Genomic DNA, 25,180 nt, shown 5'->3' on the forward strand with positions numbered 1-25,180 from the left:
TCTGGGAGGAATTTTTACCTCAAAAGACACAATTCCTCCTGGAATCCCCTCAGCATGACCGTGGAATGCTGCAGGCCTCCATAGAAGGCAACTTTGTCCCCACACTGAACTGGTCCCATTCTGTGTGTGTGTCTCAAAATACTTTAATAAGATATATTTAAAATCAACTTGCAGCTTAGAATAAACCTTTTGGAGAGTGGGGAGGTGAGAAGGTTCTTTTCTACAATTATTTAGGCCCACATCAGCACCTTTCACAAAATAACCAGTAGTAGGGGAAAACTTGCATGTAGAGCACTACAACATTTTCATAGCACCTTAACTGTGTGAGGGTGGAGGTTTCATAGATGAAGTTGTCAGGATCTCCAGTGGCAATGTAGAATGCGGATCCTAACCACATAAATCTCCAATCAAACAGTGAAGCAGAATTCCCTCTAGCTGGGCTAAAGGTCTCTCTTTTATCCTGACAGCATGCTGGCTCCTGAGCTCTGCTGTCATTTGTATCCTCACTACTGCTGCATGTTTATACCTCTTTCACACACAGTTAAAATCTTAGGCCCTGATCAACAAAGCATTTAAGCATGTGTGTGAAGTTGAGTATGTGTTTTAAGTCCCGTTGAAGTCACTGGGAATTGTGCATGTGCTTAATTTCAGCAAGCACTTAAGGGAGTGTTTACTCAGGGTCCTAGTGAGGGAGTCAGTTTTCTGAATAGTTGGATGCTATCTTCCCCTTCCCCTAGTTTTTTTTTTTTTTAAAGCATGCTGTGAGTCTGTTTCCTGGCTTTACACAAACACCCGCTCTGCCTCTGAATACTGGGGAAGAGGCATGCCACTTCTGTTCTGCTCCTTCTGCTGACTTCTAGGCTTTTTTTCTGACCCCTTTCTCCTCTTTGTACTGCAGCAGGGAAGGGGAACATCTGTCCCATTTATTTATTTTCTTTGCAAAAGCCTCAAACTGAAACAACTTCAAAAATTCCAGAGTTGGTCTTCTCATTTGCAGAGACTGTACTAGAGTTTGAAAGAGGAGGGGCTCTTGGCATTGTGGTTTTTCTCCTGTACCATACAGTAGGTGCCATTTAAAAAAAGATTCACACCTTTTTACCAGTACAATTCTACCAGATCTAGTAATATCTTAACTACCAGTAAACAAGATAAGAGAACTCTTTTAACTGTGCCACTCTATGTAAAGTATAGAAGGGCCCAGGAGCGCCGCCAGCTTTTTTGTCGCCCTAGGCGGCAAAAAGTCCCGCCCCCAAAATACCACCCCTGACAGAGGCTGTTTAAGGTCCCACCCCTGAAATACTGCCAACGATCAGGGCGGCCGAAGATCCGGCTGCCATGGTCATTGCCCCCCAAATGTTAGTGCCCTAGGCAACTGCCTAAGTCGCCTAATGGGTTGCACTGGCCTTGTATGTGGTAACTATCTTCAATTTAATTAATGTAGGAAAAGCACCTGTATTTTAAGTATATTTGTACATTTTATATTTCATCTAGAAAAGCTCCAAATCTCCTTAGAAGTTTTATCTGTAATATATTTTTATTTGTAAACATGGAGACACAAATTTATATCTATTATATATTATTTTTTCTAAAGTACATTGCCTTCCTCGAGGTTCAGAGCAGTCCTTTTCCTTTTTATTGCAAAAAAAAATATTTTAAATTTCTGTTGATCAGATCACTTTATTTCTAAAAGGCCGGATGAGTGGTTGATCAAGCATTAAACATTGGGGCCAAAAATCTGCTTTCTGTGCAATGGCATGATATGCAATCCAACTGAAGTCACAGGAGTTGTGTATGCATAGCTGAGAGCAGATTTTGGCCCAGATGGTGCTATTTAACAACATTTTAATTATGCAACTGGGCAGAAGTATGGGTTGGACAGTATGTAGCAACACAATGTTCAGAAATATTAGCATGCATGAGTCTCAGTGGGAGTGGCCAACAGTTCATGTAAATGTGATTCAGATATGTGCAGAGGAAAATGAGTTGAGTATTATGGTGGGCTCTACAACCATTTTCAATAACAGACACAAAACTTATGTCTTAGTGTCGAACATGAGACAAGAAGCCAACTGGTTTCATAGCATAAGGTTAATTAAACATACATATCCGTGTTAATCGTGCTGATTGTTCTCATGCTGCTGTTACTAGTACTCTAAAATATGCTGATTCCCAGTTATGTGATCTTGGAATCATTGTGCAGTTATGCTTGATGGAGGGGCTAAAGGATATCTTATGAACCTTCACATGAGGCTAAAATGAAAAAAAATCAATTTCAGCCTCTAAAAGGAGAGAACTCCTCTTACTGAAGGTCCCTGAACTTTATTGCCAACTCTACTGCACTGGAGTCTTGAAAGGGAATTTAAAAATATACCAGACATGGTTTGAAACTTGATCTTGTACTGTATTGCTGACCTGGAATACTATAAAAGGGAACCATGAGTGTAGTGAAAATGCAAGTGAGGAGTGGAATTTTCCCACAGACTGTAAGGAATTTTAATGTCCAATAAATATATTGTTGCAGTAGTAAGATGGGGGAGCTAAGGCTTTCTGCACTAGCACTTTTGTCGACAAAGCTTTTGTCAGTCCGGGGTGTGGGAAAAAAAACACACAGCTACTGCTGCTCATTGGTGGTGTCTTAATTATGCTAGCCGGAGAGAACTCTTCCACTGGTATAGACCAGCTACACAGGAGACCTTGTACCACTGCAGCTGTGCTGCTGTAAGGTCCGTAGTGTAGGCGTAGCCTAAGAGAAATGCTTCCCTTAAGGCTCAGGGACCAGCTGTAAAATGGCCTAAGTTTGTCATCTTCCCTTGTGCTTCCCCCACCCCAGATTGCACTGTTAAGAACAAAACGGTGGATTTGATTTAAATCACTAGTCAGGAATACTCAATTTAATCATGGATTTCTACATAAAAGTGCATTCTTATTGGTTGTTATAACCTTAATACATATTCTTCACAATCGGGGATAGATGTAGGTTTCATTTTTAGAAGGCACACACTATACATTTTTAAAGCGACTTATTTTGAAAACTTTTCAGATTAGTTTTGCAGCTATATCAGAAAATGAATAATTGTTTTGTTATTTCATTTACCAAAGGTAATCGAAGCAGATAGTTCACCTCCCAATGACTTCATAAAGATCTCCAGTTCAACAGGTTACTCATTAACATTTGGAGGATTTTCTTGCCCATCCTGTATTAGGAGGAGAACATCACCAGACAGGCATTTAAATTGTTTTATTTAACTAAAACAACAGTATTATGTATTCTGGATTTTTTTCTTCAACAGCAAACATAATATTTTAACAAAACAAGCATATGAATTTTTAAAATTTAATTAAACATTCAGGTTTTTTAAAATCAGGTTTGTTTTTGTTAAAATTGTTTTAACTAAAATAGTTAAATTAAATATTAAAAAAAAATTAAATCGACTCTGTCAGCCAGGTCAACATGAGAAACTTAAAATATTGGCTTCTGCTAACTCAGTCATCTTCACTTCATTTTCCTGTTTGTTCATAACCTGAAAAAGAAAAACCAGCTTTCCTGCTTTTTCAGGTCCCAAACGATTTCTCAGTTTGGAATGAATTAGTCCAAAGGAAGAAAGTATTCTTTCTACACTGGCAGAAGAAGCTACTGCTGTTAAAAGTGAGATTACCATTTCAACAGTCTCTGAATCCAAGTGCTTAAGTGACTTCCACCAGTTCACTGGTGTGACTTTCTTTAAAACATCAGCAAACATATATTTCTTGAATGGTTCAGCCTTAGCTCTGAAGTTTATTATAGTTGACATTATGAAGGGATGATTGCTGGATGTCCATGTCATAGCCAACTCCTCTTCTTCAGCAGTTAAGGTTGGACTCTGAGAATATTTGCAGGAAAATGAGCTGGAGATGGTGCTTGTCCCATTTGTTTTTTTAATACTTGTACTTTAACTCTGTCATTGCATATTTTTCTTTTAAGATCCCACTTAGTTCCTTCCAAATTTAAACAGCATCAGAAATAAAACAGCTATTTCCCTGCATTTTGTTCAAGGCTACAGAAATAGGCTTCAGGGTACTCCACGTGTGTTCAACATTTCTCTTAAGCCCAATGTTTAGAACTTTGGCTGTGACAGTGCCGTCTATTTTTTCATGATTTTGTTCACAAATTGTCATCAGATTAGGCCAGTTCTTGATGTAGTGCTCAAAACAGTCCACTACTGAGTTCCATCGCACGTCTTGTGAGAGAGTTAGTTTGGTTCCTCTCACTTTTTTCAGAGCAGCTGCTGCAAAGTGGTTGTTACAGAACTATTTTGCAATTTCAACAAGATTAGCCTTTATTTCTGGAACACTTAAATCTTTGGCTAGGAGGGTGCATCAAAAGGGAACTGCAACTATATGTTGTTAGCTTGGGACTCTTTTTACTCTCTCCTAAATTTCTTCTCATCTTGGATACATTTGCAGCATTGTCTGTGACCAAGCTGCATATTAGACATTTGAATTTTTTTTTTCACAGTTTGTTATAGCTTTTACTGCTACTACTTGTAAGCATTCTGCTGTGTGTGCATTTCCTGATGTATCAATTGTTTCTGTAAGGAAGACATTCCCTTCTTCTCTTGTGTCACAAGCACATACAACAGAATTGTTTTGGATATTGCTCCATCCATCAAGACTCAGGTTAACAATTTTACCCTCTAAACCTTTTGCTCACTGCTCAATTTCTCGTTCATACGCTTTATCCATAAATTTGCCTGTGACGTCTGCTTGGTTGGATGGACTGTATCCTGGTCTTAATGACTGAATCATGTTAATGAAGCGTGGGTTCTCAATCGTACGGAAAGGAGAGTTTGTTGCATAAACAAACCGGACATTTTTTCGTCAATTACCTCTTTTTTTTTTTTTTTTTTTTTTTTTTTTTTTATTCTGCTGGTTCTTATCACAAACTTATCTACAGTTGTTTCTGGATTATGGAGATTTTTTTCTTTTTGCTACAGGTGATATACTGTATGTAACATACATGATGTGACTGAAACACTATGATTGGCAGATAACTCTGAAACTATAGAAAATTGATCGTGATCTTGAGGTGGATAGTCTTCAGAATCCTGTATGTTGAGGGTGGATTCTCCTAAACAAAATAAGGCAATGCAGTTACTTAAATATTATTACCATATTGCTCATTTAGTATTACTCATTGCATTCACTGACACTCAGTACTACTTTAAAGGTGAAATTATGAGAGGAAGATTTGCCTATTTGAGCTATTTATTTTTTATCACAACTGCATCTAAAATGATAGTACCATAGAGTAACAACTATATTTTTTGCTCAAACATGAGAATTCAAGACTAGTCCAGAAGGAAGACAGGCAGTCCTTAAGAAAGAAGTATGTAATAAAAAAGTTTACCAGCCTGAAGATCCTGCATGTTCGGACATATTCCTTTCATCATCTTCAGCACAGCTTCCTCCTGAGAAGGATACTTCTCATGATGTTGTTTCATTCTGGCAACCAAGCCCTGCATTTCTTTGTTGCACTGTTTGCATTGTGCATGCATGCCTGTCTTACCCACGCATAGAGGAACTTCATTAAAATATTTTCAAACTGGGTCTCTTTTATGGCCTGCTGCCATTATAGGTTTTCCCTTCTAGTGAGAGAATGGTATGGTAGATCTCAAATCAATGAAGGCTACACTCAGAAAGACCTCAACATTTCTGGAATATGTTGCTCAAACAGTTTCACTTTTGTTTCTACTGCCTGTCCCTCCCTTCTCACATTTATCTCCAGACTTCTTCTCCTTGTCACATCTATTCCGCCTCCAACAGTCTTCTGTTCATTGAACGTTTTGAAACTTTGCACTTATAGAGAGAGATAAGGGATTGACTCTGTGTACATAAATTTGCAAAGGGACAATAGGGTTAAGGTCTGTTATTGCTCACCTTTATTTATTTATTTACATTTTTGCTGTTAACAAGCATGTTATCTCTGGAGACATAAATTTACAGTTGAGAACTGCAAAACTAAGCATCTTTGATGGTATCTTCTAGACTGAGCACTGAGTCCCATTGGGTTGATAGAAAGATTTAACGTAAATAATCTATACAGAAGCCTCTGGAACCCCATAATATTGGGTCCCTAATCCACGAACTTTTGGAACTCATTTACAAAACTTTTCTTAAACTTTACTTGAATATATTATCTTGTATGATAGAATTAAAATTTATAATTCATATTCCATGATGAAATACCTTGGAGCTAAAATGTATCTTAATTAAAACTATCTTGAGATAGGATTTTCCTCAAAAATATTTTATCAAAAAAAATCCAATTTTAAATCATTTTTTATCATTAATTTTTATCCACCCTGGAAGAAAATGAAATATTTTAAACTGGAACAAATGTTTTCCTGTAGTCAAAGACTCCAACATTTTTTTTAAAATACACGTTATTTTGTCATCTGATGCAATCTAAATACTGGAATGACTCTCATTTAAGGGCATGCTTGGACCACCATGCTTTAGGAGTTTGGAGTAAAGAGTATGCCAGTGGCTCTACTGTCTGTGAACCGCCAGTGGTCCAGGGAATGCTGGCTGGGAACATGGTGCTGGCTCTCCTCTTTGCTTCCTGCTGCTATAAATTGTATTAAAATAAACCAAAAACCCAATAAATACTTTCCCAGCATTACTTCTCTATGTAAACAATTGCTGTGATTGCGAAGGGGATAGTGATTGATTGTACTGACCAACTCCGCTCCTGATGGCAATCATGAATGGAAGTGGAGGTGATCTAGAAAATAATCTTTCTGTTAAGATGTAGTCCACAGTATGAAAAAAGCTTAAGATCTTCTGCCCTACAAGGCTATACATGGTAACTTGTGCCCACTTGGAGAAACCTTCAGGAACAGCTCATGTTTCTGCCCAACTGTGATGGCAAGGTTAATGTGCTCTTAGGTTCCCTGTTGCTTTTCCACCTGACTTGTCTGTAATCCTCTGTCAATAAGTTGCAGTTCCTCATTATTTGCCATATTTTCAGTCTCCATCCCTCTTTCCAGCCGTGTACTAGATGGATGTCCAGTTGTGTACCAAGAATCTGTCTGCATGAATACCATCTTAAATGAAGCGACATAATTAGTGCTTATGCAGGGCATTAATCATTCATGAATCAAGGCATTTCAGGGAAAGAGAAATGGGAATCTTCTTAACAACCCACAAGCCAAAACTTTTTATAGTAGAAGTAACACTTTAAGAAGGACTCTGTTGTTTTGTTCCACCAAATGACCTGTTATGAATTGTTATGCAAGTGCAAGGTCTGCCTGGTGTGTAGTGTTAATTATTTAAAATAAGTACACATCGCTACATCATTTCACATTTGAAAATTAACATTGACCATAGCACATGCACTTCTGAGAACTAAACATCTAGTACAATGTTTCTCAAACTGGGGCTGCTGCTTGGTAGGGAAAGTCCCTGGCGGGCCGGGCCGGTTTGTCTACCTGCCCCGTCCGCAGGTCCGGCCGATCACAGGTCCCACTGGCCGTGTTTTGCTGCTCCAGGCCAATGGGAGCCACTGGAAGTGGTGGCCAGTACATCCCTTGGCCCATGCGCTTCTAGCAGCCCCCGTTGGCCTGGATCAGCTACACAAGCGGTGGCTCCAGTTTGAGAAACACTCATCTAGTATCTGATACTGGAGCCTTCCTACTGTAATTCCCAGTTAGTTCAATTAAATTGTGCTGGTTCAGATGCTTTTATCTGCAGTGAGAATTAGAAATTTTGCTCAGCTGTCTTTCACTGTCATTATCTTCTTTTTTGTTTTAAAAAAAAAAATTGAAACCTGAAAGTCATGCACATAGCTGGGGTCTGTGTAACCTTGTGTTCTTGTCCCCATCTTTCGTCCTGTTACACTCACCTGTCCCACTTCTTTTGAGAAGCTATGCAGGGCAGGGACTCTCACTCTGACCCCAATTTCTACCACCCTTACTCCACAGTCAGGACTGCCATTACTGTGTAAAGGCCATTACCTGCTCCCATGTAAGTAAATGGCAAAACCTGCAGGTTATTCAATGTAAGGATGGCAAAGTTGAGCCCTGTGTGTTGTGTGTATGTACTGTAAATAGCACTAGAGGGCCCAGTCCTGATTGGGGCTTCTGGTGGTGATTACCATTATAGAAAGGCTAAGCATCTTATGAAGTGTTAAGTGTAAGGCTTTCATAACTGGATAGTTAAAACTATCAAAATGGTGTTGATTCTGATATTCTTTTGCTAGCAGTTATGATAGTCTGTATAACAGAATTGGAACTGAATACCACTCTTGATCACCAGTGTTAAACTGACGCTTTTGCTGCTGCTGTTAATCTCGCCAATATATAATAAAATAATTATAGTTAAGCTAGAATCTCTATATTTTGAAGCTAAAATATCAGTGTCAGTAGTAGCTTTGCATAAGAGTTTGGCCGTCAGAATTTGGGAGGGTATGTCCTGTAAGATTGAGTGGTATTTCAGAATTCTTGAAGTGATTTGGATGCCCAGTTCCTATAGGAATTAGGACAGTTCCCATGTCCAAATCCCTGAGACATTTTTGAAAATCGCAGCTTATGCACATTTTATAAGATGTGTTTTAGATTTGAGGCCTCAGCTACATCACAGTATCTCTTTAAATCTTTTTTTTTCCGAGTAGCAGTTAACTCCAGTTAGAGGTGAATCTCATCTGCTTTCCAACCCCCAAAAGTAAAGCTGACCAGGTACCAACCCCAAAGAAAGATTTAATTAAAATAAAATGCTTTGTTCAAAGAATGCTCATGATAAAGAGCAGGAATCCAGATATAGTAAACTGACATTCTAATGCTGCTTTTCTTTTGCAGACCGCATCATCTGCTATTAAAGGAACTATTCAGCTGGGAATAGGATACACAGTAGGTAACCTCACCTCGAAGCCAGACAGAGATGTACTTATGCAAGACTTCTATGTAGTGGAAAGTGTATTTCTACCCAGGTAAGGACAATCCTATCTAATGTAAGACTTTTCAAACAAAAAATTAACAGCATGTCTTCATTTACTAGATGTGCTAACTATAAGGATTATTTTGAAAAGAGAATTATCCTGAAACAAATGGGATCATAGTAAGTTCTTAATGTAAGAGAAGTTCAGTGGTTTTATGAGAGGATATTTTAATAATAAAAAAGAAATGAATATGAACTATTTCAACTGGAAGTTTGGCGTTCAAAATACTTTGAAAACTAATGTAGTAGACTAGACTCTACCTTTTTCCTGTGCCATAGCCACAACTGAAGCAAATCCTTGCACACAGTTAAGTCTGCCAACTGTCTCCAACATTTAGTTCATTCAGAAACATCCATGTTTCCAGATCCATAATTCCAAATATGGTGGTGTAAGGATGATGGGAGGGATTACCATGTGCACACTGGTTAGTGAGAACAGATAGTCCTGTGTTTGAGATATTAGACTGAAATTCAGGATCTGGGTTAAATTTCTGAGACTGCCACAGACTGCCTGTGTGACCTTGGGCAAGTCACTTAATATCTTTGTGCCTCAACTCAACATGTGTAAAATTAGCCTAATACAGCTTCTCTACCTTATCAAGGTGTTGTGAGGTCTAATATGTGAGCTAGTCGGGTCCTATGGTGATGGGGGGCAACATAGGTAGAAACTTTCAACCAACCTCTAACTCCATAACTGGTGCCAACGTTAAGCATTTGTACACAGACTGGACACCATAGTTATTGTGCAGATAGCAGTTGCAGATATTGCTATGGCCTTATTTAAGGGATAATAATTGAAATAATGTACTCCTGTTTATGTGAGAAATCCAGATCACAGCTGATACCGACAATTTAAAAAAAAAAAACTTGTTACATAATGGCTTATATATTTTTCCAAACTGTCACATGTGGCAAAGTATAAAGAACATATAGACCAAGATTTTAAAAAATAAGAGTTCCTAAATTCACTTTTAGGTACCTGCCTGATACTCAGAAATGCTGAGTACCCAACAGCTCCCACTGTAGTCACTGGGAGCTGCGGGTGCCGGGCATTTCAAACCACCTTCTTAAAGCTTGTCTACACGAACACTTAGTCTGCAGCAAGCTGGGGTGTAAATCTACCCCACGCTAGCCTGCTGCACATTGTGTCCATGTGGACCCTGCTACCACACACTAGAAGCTCCCTAATGCATTGAAACAGGAGATCAAAGTGCACTAGTGTAGTGCTTCTCAAAGTCGAGCTGCTGCTTGTTCAGGGAAAGCCCCTGGTGGTCTGGGCCGGTTTTTTACCTGCTGTGTCTGCAGGTTTGGCCGATCGCGGCTCCCACTGGCTGCAGTTTGCCGTCCCAGGCCAATGGGGGCTGTGGGAAGTGGCTCAGGCCAAGGGGGATGTCCTTCCCACAGCCCCCATTGGTGTGGGACAGCTCCAGTGGGAGCCACGATCGGCCGAACCCGCGGACGCAGCAAGTAAACAAACCAGTCCAGACCACCAGGAGCTTTCCCTGAAAAAGTGGCAGCCCAACTTTTCAGAAGCACTGCACTAGTGCACTTCGATCTCCTGTTTCAAGTGCATTAGGGAGCTTCTAGTGTGTGGTAGCAGGGTCCACATGGACACAATGTGCAGCAGGCTAGTGTAGGTAGATTTACACCCCAGCTTGCTGCAAACTAAGTGTTCATGTGGACAAGCTCCTAGTTGAGTATATGTTGCAGTTTGCATGTGGGCTAAAATGTAATCTGAACATAATCTCACAAATTGTCTCTAACATAAAATACAGTCCTCAGAAACATTAGAAATGACATCACTAAAACAAGGTATGTATTTGTTAATAGGCAGTGTTTAATCTTGAGAAAAGATGACTGAGGGAGACCTGATAAGTCTTCAAATATGTTAAGGTCTGTTATAAAGAAGATGATCAATTGTTTTCCATGTCAGATGAGAGTAGGACAAGAAGTAATGGGCTTAATCTGCAGCAAGGGAGATTATAATTCAGAAATTTTTTCTAAAATCTAACCAAAAGGGTAATTAAGCTTTGGAATAATTTTCCAAGGAAGGTTGTGGAATCCCTATCATTGGAAATTTTTTTAAGAACAGGTTAGACAAAAACCTGTCAAGGATAATCTAGGTTGACTTGGTCCTGTCTCATCGCAAGGGGGCCAGACTTGATAACTACTTGAGGTCCTTTCCAACCCTACATTTCTATGGTTCTATGACAGCCATATTTTTTTAAAAATTGATCTGGTCTGATAATGTAAAGCCATTGTTTATGTGAAAGATGACGTGGGACTAAACTAATCTAAAGCAAGGAGGGATAGCTCAGTGGTTTGAGCATTGGCCTGCTAAACCCAAGGTTATGAGCTCAATCCTTGAGGGGGCCACTTAAGGATCTGGGGCAAATATTTGTCTGGGGATTGGTCCTGCTTTGAGCAGAGAGTTGGACTAGATGACCTCCTGAGGTCCCTTCCAATCCTGATAGTCTATGATTTTCTTAAAGAAAATCTCAAACTTCGTAACATATTGCCTGGATGAAATCCAGTCTTTACCCCACATGCTGTAGTTGTGCCAGTGGGAATTATTCATGTTCCGTGCTCGTGGTTTGTGAGTGTCTATAATTGATGAGTTTTGTATATGCTTTTTCTGTGTGATATATTCTGGGGAAAATATGTAGATGCTGACCAGATAAATACATTTAATACTTCACCAAGAATTTTTCAGATTACAAGTAGTAAATTACCACTTCTATATTGTCACGTAACCAAACCCTTCACTGTTTCAAAAACCAAAATAATAGCCCTACTTGGATGAGGCTGTTGCCATTACAGAGACGGTGCATGTACCCAGTAGGAGTCTGCATGGCTATCTGTAAAGACTTCAGAGCCCAAAGTTATTCTTTTAAATATCAAGTGAAACTTGCCTTCACAAAAACTGCTATAAGCACTTGTTATTGAATTAATAGCACAGAAGTGGAAGAATCTCTTCCATTCCCCCCACTTTTTTTTCCTCCCCCCAGTTTGGTTTGTTTGACATTTATATGAAAAAAAAAGTTACCTACTATGAAAACACTCCTGCATACACGCTTACAAATGCAATTTCCAAATACCTGTGTGGTTCTTGTGTTAATGGTAGCGATAAGACAAATTTCTTCTGTTTTAAAAATGGAATGGGGGTATGAGGAGCAAATTGGCTTGCTTGTATTGACAGAGTTTGTGTGTTTAAAAAAAAAATTACTAGCATCTTCTTGTCCAGTCATCCAAAGACAACACACAAAGATATTAATTAAAGGTATAGCCAGATACAGCAAGTAATTTGACTTGCTGTCTGGTTTTACTAGTCAGTAAGCAAGAGAGAATTAGATATAGTCAGTTTCCTTGACTGAAACAAAGGATCTTTATAGAAAGGGTATTTATTGATGATGATCTTCCTCCATTAGATTCAGGAGTAGCAATCCATTTGTCTTTTAAGACGAATTGTTGAATCTACAATTTCTGTGCATTAGGGTGTATAAGGAGATGGAAAGTCTGAGTCTTGTCTCTTTGTAAATTGCATATTTATCTGCCTGTCTAAAATTATATTGAGTAGGAGTAATAAGGTATTAGTTAATATGAATTGCAAGAGCAGGACCCCTCATAGTAATGTAGGGAGCTCCACTGTTGAGTCCCGTTGGAAAGTACAATGCAGATTATTCCTGAGTGTCACCAGCAGATTGTTAGTCAACTAGGATATCAAAGTAGTAGGAGTTTCTCTTTCTCAAGGCAAAGGAAGTAGTGACCGAGGCAAAACCCTAGAAACAGCCTAAGGTTTCTCCCTAGATTAGCTAAAGTGAGTTTGATGCTAATTTGAATTATTCCCTCTCTCTGATTAGGGCATCACTGGCAAATTTGAGTTATGTAAGAGGTGTATGTGATCATGATGAGAAAATTAGGCTTAACAAGCAAGCAGCCACATTTTGCACTAGCTTCAGGTTTCCAATGTGATTTAGCATCCAGAATATTAATTGAACTCCCATGTTGCTATATAATGTATGTGTCCACTTGCAGCAGCACTTTTTTTTTACGGGTTGTCCTGATTGTTTCATCTCCCCTTTGACTGGTCCCTTGTCTGCACCCAGGCCTGATGGGAGTGATACAGGCAATGAAGTGACATGTCACTTATTTCATAGAGTTCTGTGCACTCCTGATGCCACATTATCATAGTAGTGGGAGAATTGTTACAGTGGTGGTGTTTTCAGCATATGTGCAATGTACCTGAGGCACCACGTGACCAGGATTCATCACCAAATTTGGTCTGCTGGTTGGATCATTAGTTTCCCTGGCCCAGGCCGGGTACTGATGGGGAGTGCGATGCTGTAGATCCAGACTACTTGAAGTGCAGTGAAACAACACTTCTTGCATTCCAGCAAGCAAAATCATATGACAGTTACAGTATTGTGTAAAAGAAAAATGTGGAAAGATAGCCAACAACTGTTTTATGATTAATCAGTAACAGAAAAGAAATAACCTCTGTGTAGTCCACCACCCCTCAGGTAAACTGCGCCATCTGTTTGATAGTTTAGTAACCATAGCAAAACATAGTAGTATTTCAGGATACCAACAGTAAGAGATTCATGTGGTAAAAACACCAAGAGAGAAAAGTTGGTTAGTTTAGAACTCAACATAATGGCCCAAGTTCTGCTGGGTTATACTGCTGTAAAGCAGGAATAACTCCACTGATTTCAGTGCAATTACTTAATATTTGCCTTGGTGTATCTAAGCAGAATTTGGCCCAAGCTTGTGTGTATTGCATGTTTGACTCAGTCAGTTTCAGTAAGTTACCGTGTATTTGCACTGTGCCTTTATACCGCTTAAAATGTTTTCTTTCACTAACCTTTATAGCACATGTGCAGGGATGAGAAGATACCTTCCCAGCCTCCACTCCTCTCCACACTTATCTTTGGGGCAGGATGTGACGGGCAAAGCTCTTGTTATTCATATTGGGCTATCCAGAAGGAAGTTTACAGCATGTTGCTTTTAGGAGCCAGCTATGATGTGTCACAGAGGGTTACAGTACAGTAATTCATTCTTAGGACCAGATTCTGGATGCAGTTTAAATGGCAGTGAGCATGAGTGCTCATTTTACAGAACACACATTGGCTGAGCCAGTTGATCCTGAGGGCAATTGATCCGCCCAGCATATGGCAAGGGAACCTGTGGCTGCTCTGCATTTGGGTAGTGTGAAGCTACTTTGGGAACTCATGCAAATAGTCTCTCCTGTCCTCATAAACACCCCTGTGCAAATCCATAGCCTCTCTTCCCACTACTAGGGCCAATGCAGTTACTGTAGCAATACTGGCAGTAACAGCCAAGCTGACAGATATTTTATGCAGCCTAATCATTCTTTTCCCTTCTGTAACCCAACTTTAAAGGATTCTCCACTCTACCTTGGAATCTTGGGGAAATGCTGCATGCTCCGTGCCACTGGTCCTCTTAGATCCAGTGTGATGTTATGACTTGCAGGTGTCTTGGTGTTAAAGACATGTCGCAGAGTAACTCTAGTTCACACAACCTTATTACGATATGACACTTGGTCATGATATATATGTATAGATATAGATATTTTACCAGTTAATGCAAGTTATCCCGAGCTTTTTTTTGACAGCACCAGGGCTGGACCATGCTCAGTGCAGATGGAATCTTTGGAAAATGTAGCTGCTAGATTCTGTTATGTCTTTGCTGACCATGTGTGACTTTTTCAGAGGCTTATACTTGGCCAAATTTGGGAGTTCTTACATAAGAACAGCAAAAGGCACATCCCCAATATCAGGACAATTCCCCTCCCATATTTCAAATTAAAGCATGGAGGCACTGGAGCTTCCTTATGAAATTGTGTTAAGAGTTCAACATGGACAAAACAGTTTAGTTTTTCCCTAATCTTATAATGGGGAACCATTTCTGATTAAACATTTCCCCTAAAAGATTAGCCTGAGGCATACACCGAGCTTGGATGGTTTCAGCCTAAATAGTTAAAGTTTGGCCAAGCTAAAACCAATAGAAAATAAGGTCATATAATTGGTATTGTCAGGCAATCATAACTATTTTTCCTTTGCCATGACATTTTAGGAGCAACAAACAGATGAATGGAATTGATTTTGTATCTAAGACAGTTTGTGCTGCACATCCTATTAAATCTGCAAAATAGTTCATTTTGAAAAAGCTGCTTTTATTAGCAGCTAGCAACCAGGATAGGGACTAGCTCGCCAGTCAGTTTTTTCTTTGATACAATACTTTTAGCCTGTAGTTTCATCGGCTCTTTTATTCCTTTTATCCCCTTATCTTTGATCTCCTGCTCGAGAGTTTTGGGGGTCAGTTTTGTGGAGGCTCAGAACCTTTTTTCCAGCTTGCACAATTGAGTTAACCTCAGTTTTTTCTATTTTTGCCTGATAATAAAAGATAGATGTAGATTAGCTGAATGAACTTCTTCCATCACAATGTTACTGTTTATAATATAATTTCAGTGCATATATTCAGAATATATTTCAGGTCATCTGTTTCAATTCTGGTAGTAAAACAATTTAGATTATAAAAAAACAGGATGTTCAAATATTTACATTTATTACTAGCTATTTATACTTTTATGTTAGATATTTCTACTGTAAACAAATTTATGCAGAGGTAAATGAACTTTTGGATACACAATGTATGGCTGAAGTGATCAAATTAGGGCATTATGTCCTAGACCCTGTCTGCATTACAACTTTTATCTGCTGTTTTGTATCTGGTTACAAGTTACACAGTTCAGTTTGTGTTAACACAGCAACTATCCGCCATAACTGTCTGGGTACGCATCCTACTATGTTGCTGAAACACGTCTTGTATCAATGTATCTGGGCAGTTATTCCATCGTCACTTAGCATGGGTTAGAATTCCCACAGGACATGCATCCAGAGTTGAATCATAGTACATGAGGCAATGCACTCTGGGATGTCCTGCTCAAGAAAGGTGGGGTTTTCTTTGTTTTTTGTGTCTGGTGGAGGGGAGGAGGGAGGTGGGGGTTGTGGAATAGCCAATCCAGTAACATGGTCATGATTAGGGTACTCTGTTCACACTGAAATATATTGTTTTCCTTTAACCAGTTCAGCCCACAGTCGTGCTAGCCTGCACCTGTGGTACGGGAAAAACACTTTTACCTGAGCACAGTAATTAATGGAGGTTTTTTACCATGTGTCCTGCAGACCCAAAACCAGGTGTAGAGCCAGCTCCGTAAGTAACTGGTTGCAGACTACAAAGTTATAGGGTTGAGGGAGCCTGTGGTAGTGCCATGACCTAGTTTGCAAGAGAGAATAACACTGAGGGGACACAGAAGGTTGAGGTGCTGGTATAAATAGCACCTTAACCCACAGATGGTGTAACTGATGATGATAGTGGTTACTTCCCTCAGGCTGAGGAGAGGACACAAGACTGCTGTTTTCCTGGCATCACTTTTACAGTAACATTTGATTCTACATTATTTCAAACTCCTTCGAGTGACTTTTGTCTCAGGATGCCACTGATCATGGTGGGAAGTATTAAAGGAAAACTAGCTGCAAAAAGAAATGGTTTTAAAAAATGTATTGTAATATTTGCTGTTTTCTTTATTTGTCTTTTCAATGTAGTGAAGGCAGCAGTTTGACCCCTGCTCATCATTACCCCGACTTCAGATTTAAGACCTATGCTCCCCTAGCTTTCCGTTACTTCAGAGAACTTTTTGGTATCAAGCCTGATGATTACTTGGTAAGAATTTTATAATTTTCCCCTGAATTTTAATAATAATAAAAGTGATGTGAACACTATTCTAGTTTATAGCAGAGAAGAGGGATGGCTAACAATGCTCTGAAGAGGAGTAGAAGTTTTTAGAATTTGTAACTGGTGTATAAATTTAGCTTTTGGCAAAACTTTTTTTTTTTTTTAATTCTCCAGCTTTTAAGTGATTGCTATAAAACCTGCCATGTTAATTGATAGTTTAATACCTAGAGTATTGCTGCTAGTTCAGGTAATTATCTCTACACGAATATTATAATTAGATTTAAAAACTCATGTGAATTTTGCTAATTGAATTCTAATTGAGTGCTCTCATATGCTAACTGCCTTATTTATGTACTTCACAAGAAAATAGTGTTTACATACATCTGTTCTAACCTTGACATGGAAAAAGAGATGACCTGAGAAAGACACTGATAGCCTTGTAAAGGCTACTTTCTGTTCTGTTCCTTTAGATTTGCAGTCTTAGGCCTGGTCTACAATAAAAAGTTAAGTCAGCCCATCTTAGTAACTTAATGTTCTTCCATTGACCTAGTTACTGCCTCTCAGAGAGGAGGATACGTGTAGTGAAGAACCACCACACCCTTCAGCATAGATAGGATCTACATTGAAATGCTATGGCCATGCAGCTGAAACTGTGCCACTGTATCATTTCTAGTGTAGAGAAGCCCTTAATAATCATACTTAGGACCCTACCAAATTCATGGTCCATTTTGGTCAATTTCACAGTCATAGGATTTTTAAAATAGTAAATGTCATGATTTCAGCTATTTAAATCTGAAATTTCATGGTGGTGTAATTGTAGGGATCCTGACCCAAAAAGGAGTTGTGGGGTGGTTGCAAAGATATCATAGTGGGGGTTGTGGTATGGCAACGCTTCTGCACTGCTGCTGGTGGTGGCTCTGCCTTCAGAGCTGAACAGCTGGAGAGCAGTGGCTGCTGGCTGGGAACCCAGCTCTGAAGGCAGAGCCACTGCAGAAGTAAGGGTGGCATGGTATGGTATTGCTACCCTTCCTTCTGCATTGCTGCTTGCAGAGCTGGGCCCTCAGTCAGCAGCTGACATTCTCTGGCTGCCCAGCTCTGAAGGCAGCAGTGCAGAAGTAAGGGTAGCAATACCACAACCCCTCCCCCCCCCAAAATAACCTTGCGAACCTCCCCGAAACTCCTTTTGGGTCAGAACCCCCAGTTTGAGAAACGCTGGTCTCCCAGTGTGAAATCTGTATAGTCTAAGCTAAAATCACACAAGACCAGATTTCACAGGAGGGGACCAGGTTTCACAGTCCGTGACGACACGTTTTTCATGGCTGGGAATTTGGTAGGGCCCTACTCATACTGTGTGTCTCAGGCACGTGCTCGAATGTGAAAATATAACAACCTTGCTGTTAGGCAGACAAGTCTGACCTTCCTCGTGGGGACCAACACTGTCAAAAAGAAGGATGGTCCAAGATCTTCCTCCCCCTACAGATCTGCTGCTGGCAAGGTTGTGAGGGGTCTGTGTAGGGTGTCCTTCTCCATTTGTTAAGAGGGCAAGATCAGATCATTTTTCACATTGCCAGTTCACTTCAGAGCTAGGTATCCCCCAATATGGAGGCCCAGCAGCTTTTTGCATTCCTTGTGCTTAAAGGTCCAATGTAGGGTTTTAAAAAAATCTGCATTTTTACAAATATTTTTATTTGTGTTAACAACTGAGATTCTTTACAGTTGAAAGAATTTTAATAAGCTATTTGTGAATTATCTTAAGTGAAACACACACCAAAATTGGATTAATAACAGAATCAGAATATTTCTAGACCATCTCTATCCAGTTTAATATATTTCTCTCATCTTGGACTGTGAAACTAGCCTAGTTAGTTTTTAAAATAAAAATATTGTCCTGCAAAGTTGGCAACCCAAATACAGGAGCATTATGCTAGTGCTTGGGTGCCTTCTACTGATCCCAACTTCAAATTAAAGTAAAACTTTCCATTAGGATATTTGTATTAGTTACATGGAAATATTTGTTGGGCTTTAGGTTTCACAAAGGCTTGTTTATACAATACTTAAACTGATTGATTGCCGTATTTGGGATTGGGAAGGAATTTTCCAGTGGGTCAGATTGGCAGAAACCTTCGGGGTGTTTTTTGCCTTCCCCTGCAGCATGGGTCACTTGTGGGTTTAAACTGGTGTGAATGGCGAATTCTCTGCAACTTTCATTCTTTAAACCATGGTTTGAGGACTTCAGAAACTCAGTCAGAGATTAAGGGTCTATTACAGGAGTGGGTGGGTGAGGTTCTGTGACCTGCAACGTGTAGGAGGTCAGCTTCGATGATCATGATTGTCCCTTCTGACCTGAAAGTCTAAGGGCAAATCTGCCTTGCCCTATCCTTTTTAAAAGATGAATCTGGAGACACTATAGTCTTAGGCCTTGTCTACACTGTGGATTTCAGCCATCAGTGGCTGGCCACCAGGGAAGCTACCCCAGTGCAGATGGGAAAGTTGTCACAACCAATTTGTACCAGTGCAACTGAACCCAGTTTGAAGCAGGAGTAAACTACACCGGTGGAATTTGTGGCTTATAGGTTTGCACCAGTTCAGCTTCCCCTCTGGCTAGCCACTGATACTTATAATGGGGGCAAATCACCATTGTAGACAGTGCGTCATTTTTATAGCCTTTTGATTTATTCATCTCTCTGTGGATTTAATTAAAGAGTCTCTTGGGCCACATATTATAATGAGAGAGATCACAAGTGGAACCCTGAATTCCAGGGGAGATTGGATTGTAATAATGAGATCAGAAACAACTGGCTGGAACCAGTTTTTTCCAGTTTGGATATGACTGAAATCCTTGACAAAAAATGGCAGAAATCTCATGAGAATATTTCTTGAGATTTTGCTGCTGTTATATACTCAGCCTTGAATTTGTTTGAAACCAATCCAGATTTGACCATCTTCTCTCTAGTTATAACATGCACAATGTTAGGCCAGAAGAAAGTATCTGAACCATTTTCTGTATTTCTAGAAAGGGCTACAATGGTTTTAGCGCTGCTATTACTTTATTTGTTTCTGAAGGAGTTGGATTTATTAATTAAAATCAGTTGACAATAAAATCAGTCTCCCCATTCACAGCCTCTTACCTCAACCCCCTGTCCATTATACAAGATATGATTCAAAATTCTGTTGTCTTAATCAGTTTCCTTTCAAGCTGCAATAAAGCAACTGAAAATAGTGGGATTGCTCTTTTATACTGGTTCCTGTTAAAGAGAGAGAGGGAGGAGAGAAATGGAAGGAAAAGTATCTTAGCAACACTAAGTAGGTTTACACTGTTAATTTGCATTGGTGGGGCACAGCTGTTGTAGCTTTGCCTTCTTCCAAATGATACAGTATGGAAGCGCTGCAGGAAGCAGGATGAAGGGAAAAAATAAATTTGAACAGCTTGTACAAATAAATGGTGACTGGAAAGTATACAAAACACAGGTATTCAGCATGTCAGTATGTTGATCGCAAACTATCTTTCTCTTCTCAATTTTGAGCAAAAGGCTCAGGGTTTGGCTGAGCAAAACTTTGAGAGTTAGGCTTTTATTTTGCAAAAAAACAAATCCAAGGATAAAATCAGATCCTTGTCTCATAACATATAATTCTGGATTTGTGATTTTCCTTATCGGCCATCCCTATTTTATTGTAATAATGTAATTTATTAAAAGCAGCAGAGAGTCCTGTGGCACCTTATAGACTAAGACGTATTGGAGCTTCGTTGGATGCATGTCATATAATAATGTAATTTATTATATTTTAATTTTCCAAATAATTGGCTTCAAAACTTCATAGCAATAATACTTTTCACTATTGAGGCTGCATATGTTGGCAGGATGGGCTAGAAATGTGGATAGTAACATAATGTAAAGACCCTCTTGATTCAAAAGTGTATAGAGTAACATTTACTAAAATGAAAGTAAAAATTTGATGCGTTATCTTTTTAAAAATATGTACTACATGGTGAAACACTTGAACTCAGAGCAAGCATTTATTTTTTTAAACTATATTTTCCCCTAATCATAGTTGTTGTTGTTCCATTCCTCTTCCTACCTCAACCCCCTTGTTCTTGGACATCTCTGGTCCACAGCATCGTCTATTGATGTCTATAGGAACAAATCCTCATCCTGCTGAAATAGAGGCAGAACTCCTTTTGAATTAAATAATACCCGGATTTGGTTAATAACAAATGATTTCTTGTAATGAAGCTCAGCCCTTTTCAGGCACTTTTCTTGATAGTCCTGGTGGAAAGGGCAACTAGTTAAGGAACAGTCACTCTTGCAGTTGTAAAAAGTCCAGTAAACATGCTGCTATTTTAAGAATGATTCCCCTGGTACATAAACAGTTTAAAACACATCTTGTTTTAAGTATAGTTTATTTGTTTGAGGGACAGTCCCTTATTAATGTTACTGTGCTACAATTTCAATATGTATGAAGTTATTGATCTTAACTATATACCTGCTTTTTTAAATAGAGGAAAAGAGATTCTTAACCAATATTTTTTTTATTAGCATATTAATCCCACTCTTCAGTTTATTACAAATGAAAATCCCTCGATTAGTGGGTTTAGAGAGGAGATGGATACTAAAAGAGTTGAGTGGGGGCATGAAATGTGAATTAACATTGATGCAGTAAAACATTTATAAATATAGAGATTTTCTATTTTTCTCTATAGGACATCTGATTCCCATCAGCTAAAAGTGTTCTATCTTCTACATTTTATCTAACATAAAGGCAAATTGCAGTGTGTATTCTTGAGGCAGAGGGCTATCTCCTCACCGTAATTTGGTGGTCATGGAACATGTCCATGCTCTTCCAGTTCTCAACTGTTGTATGATCACCTATCTGTTCTAACTTATGCAGAGGCTGTGGCAGCTTGAGAATTGAGGAACTTTAACCATCTTCCTTACTGCTGTCCCCCCACCCTCCCCTTTGTACCAGCCATTCTTTTTAAAGATTTTTATATTGAAAACCACCTGTATTGGCTGCAAACTCCATTTTGTCTTTCTTTCAGTATTCAATCTGCAGTGAGCCTTTAATAGAATTATCCAACCCTGGTGCGAGCGGGTCTTTATTTTTTGTAACCAGTGATGATGAGTTCATCATCAAAACAGTTCAACACAAAGAGGCTGAGTTTCTTCAGAAGCTGTTACCAGGTTACTACATGGTGAGTAACTGCAGATTGTTAATTTTTCTACTTCCATACGTTTTTTTCCATATCCTTCATGTTTCACATCTCCTTTTATTTATGAATAATTTCATTGATTGTCTCCCAGTATTTTTGTTGATTTTTATTTAATGTTTATCTTAATATTTTTATAAATCTTGCACTTTAAAAACAACTTCATTGTGGGCATACACTCACCAGCAAAAAAGTAATTTAACCTGAAAGTCGAGGTCACTGTTACCCTAAATGCTAAAGGGACAGTGTCAAGATGGTTACATTTTAATATAATCCTTATCTTTGTTCCTAATAATTTAGTATTAAAATGGAAAGAACTTTTTAAAAGTCTAATTTATTTTTCTCCATTTATGTTTGTTTGCCCTTTGCATTTCATTCAAGGGGGCAAAGAAACTAGACTGGTCAATTTCCCTTCAGTTTCTAAACTGCTTTAATTTTGGGTTTTCCTATATTAGCACAACAACGTTTTGTTGAAAAAGATTTCTATTCATCTAACTTCTTTAAAAATATTTATTTTAACCAGATATATTTTTGGACTTCAACTAAGTTGACTGTCTCTTTAATATGGGCCAATTGTCAGCAAAGTGAATAAACTGACCGTCAGAAACAAATAGGACTAAATTCTGCAAGAGGCTGCATCTTTCCTGATAGCCACTGAGCTCCCATGAAGAGGCAAGTCCCTCAACACCACTCAGGTGATGGTCAGCACCTTGCAGGATTAGGCCTGTAGTGAACAGATGTGTGCCCATGCTCCCAATCCCCTTTCTTTAAAGAAAATTTGTTTTTAAAAATCAGTCTTGGACACTTTCCACCCCATTTATTTGAAATGTACAGTAATTATCTGATGATGATGGTATTAAGCTAATATAAAGTAACTGAGTTTGAATGTTTTGTGTAAAGAGACTTCACTCATTCAAAGATTCAGAAAATATATCATAGCTGGTAGTCTTCGTTGTTAATCATTATAATCTGATTGATTTATGTCTGAGTTGGCCATCATACAAATACACATTATAAAGGTTTTTCTGCTTTGTTTTTGTGAACTAACCAGTCACAAAGTTAACATTATACACACAAGTATTTACCAAAATAAAAAGGTTTAATTCATGCAATTCCTGTATCGAGGCTTCTTAAGGAGGAACTTTCTTTCTTTAGTTGTAAAGGGGGACTTTTAACCATAACAGACTTGAAATAAAAATTTTCTTCACCTGTTTCTCATGTTGATAGTGATTGAAGATATGAGTGTTTAAAATACGGTTCTTGCCTTCCCATCTCTTCTTCTCTCCTGCTAAATGCTTGGCCTGCTGTTGAATTTGGGATACAATACGGTTTCCATTTTGGCAGACTGTGATGTCATAAAAGGATCATTGTTGTCTACTTCAGAATGCAAAAAAGTTATCTGGGTTATAATAAACATGGCCAAAATTGGCAGTAACTCCGGTTTTGCAAAACCTCACTGGGTTGGGCTTTTGTTTCACAAAACCTAAACCAGAGGTGACTTGAATAAAATAGGATCCAAACTCCTTAAAAAAATGTTTGGGTGAGAGGGTTGTTCTGCTGAAAGTCTTTAGACCATCTCTAGACTCAATCAAAAGCCTTCTCATGAGGGCATATTAAGGCCAAACACAGCAAAAATGCTGAGTTTCTGCTATGCTATTGACCTAATTTAAATAGATCCCATGCAAGAGGGCAAAGAAACCCTATGGTGTGCAGTGATGAAAGACTCTGTGGTTGTCTTCAAGGCAGTACAGAGAGGAAATGTGGTCATTTCAGAAGCTTAAAATGTACAGAGTGAACTACGTGGCCAAAAGTGACATAAAATGGAATTAGCAGGCCATGTCTCTTCCCTCTACACCACTGCTCTCGCCTCCTCAGTGCACAGGTGTAGGGAGACATGGCCTGGCTTTTGGGATGTCCTGGGCCTTTCTTTGATTTTTGGCCCTGACACTTCTGTCACACAGATCCCTCAATTTCATTTAAACATAGTCTCTTTTCTCCTGGCTTGTGCTAGCATTTTCAAGTTTGGGGCCAGTGGTATGGAGAGAATGACTGACTGGTCAAATGAATTGTTTAGAATATAAAGTAACACACACCCCTTTTTCAATGTTAATATGCTTAAGTGTGAAAATCCCTCTAAAATGTGGAAGTTTATAAAAATCTATTTTAACTTTTGTTTGTTTTAAGAATTTGAACCAGAATCCAAGGACACTCCTACCAAAATTTTATGGACTATACTGTGTTCAGTCGGGGGGCATTAACATCAGAATCGTTGTGATGAACAATGTTTTGCCTCGGGCAATGAAAATGCATTTCACATATGACTTGAAAGGCTCTACCTATAAACGGAGAGCATCAAGAAAAGAAAGAGAGAAGTCCAACCCCACATTTAAAGACTTGGATTTCTTGCAAGAGATGCATGAAGGACTGTATTTTGACTCAGAAACATACAGCGCACTGATGAAAACACTACAGAGGGATTGCCGAGTAAGTAAAAATTGATCTTTAAAGTGACATTCACGTTTGTTTAATCCAGATTTATACCAGAGAACACTGAGAACAGAATCTGGCTTTGTAAATCATTCAAACCAGTGAAGCTTTCTGATGCAATTTAATTATAGACAGATTCCAACTGCAGTTATTTTTTTAAAATGGCATAAGTGTTCTATCTCCAGCTGCTGAGATTTGACATGGGTTGCTATGTAACAGTAAACTGCTTTCTGTGATGAATTCCTATTAGAAGAGGATTAGAACTCAGATTTTGTACTTTGGGATTTTTTTTATTGTTCTTTGAAGTATAGCAAGTATAATTGTTGTACTGTTCTCAGATGTGCAAAAGTATCTACAGGCTTGTCTGTGCTGTATGTTGCTTTGTTAAATGAATCTGTGCATTAGCTAACAGAAGTTGACAAAGTGAATGAAACTCCGGCTGCAGCAGATTCTGGTTTAGTTCTAGAGCATAATCCCGTAAGTATTATATGACAGAGTGCCTGTTTGAGCAAGAACTGGACTTGATGAGCCAGGAGGTCTCTTCTGGTCCAAGGCTGGCAGGGTAGGGAGGAGAACATACTACAAGTCTTTTCAAGAGAAGGGGGAGAATGTCTGGCCTTGCTCTTAGGAAGCCCCTCTGTCCAACTGGGAGGATGGCATTGGTGACAGTGGAGGGATCTCCTGCCATAAGGGTAGTTGCTGTGAAAGGGAGAGTGAGCACAAAGGAGAAAATGAGGGAGATTCCCAGGGTTCTGAGAG

At 39.0% G+C, this 25,180-nt stretch overlaps 1 protein-coding gene across 2 annotated transcripts in view; it reads left to right on the forward strand.

Annotated features, from left to right (window-relative positions):
• PIP5K1B (phosphatidylinositol-4-phosphate 5-kinase type 1 beta) overlaps positions 1–25,180 on the forward strand; it is a 161,151-nt gene that overhangs the window by 64,928 nt on the left and 71,043 nt on the right. For both annotated transcript variants that reach the window (XM_050944288.1, XM_050944287.1), the window contains exons 4-7: positions 8,835–8,965; positions 16,599–16,716; positions 21,767–21,919; positions 24,119–24,418. In XM_050944288.1, coding sequence (XP_050800245.1) covers positions 8,835–8,965; positions 16,599–16,716; positions 21,767–21,919; positions 24,119–24,418 — 702 coding nt within the window. The remainder of the gene's footprint in view (positions 1–8,834; positions 8,966–16,598; positions 16,717–21,766; positions 21,920–24,118; positions 24,419–25,180) is intronic.

The sequence above is a fragment of the Gopherus flavomarginatus genome, chromosome 3 (genome assembly GCF_025201925.1).
Source record: "Gopherus flavomarginatus isolate rGopFla2 chromosome 3, rGopFla2.mat.asm, whole genome shotgun sequence".
In the NCBI taxonomy this organism is placed as follows: domain Eukaryota; kingdom Metazoa; phylum Chordata; order Testudines; family Testudinidae; genus Gopherus; species Gopherus flavomarginatus.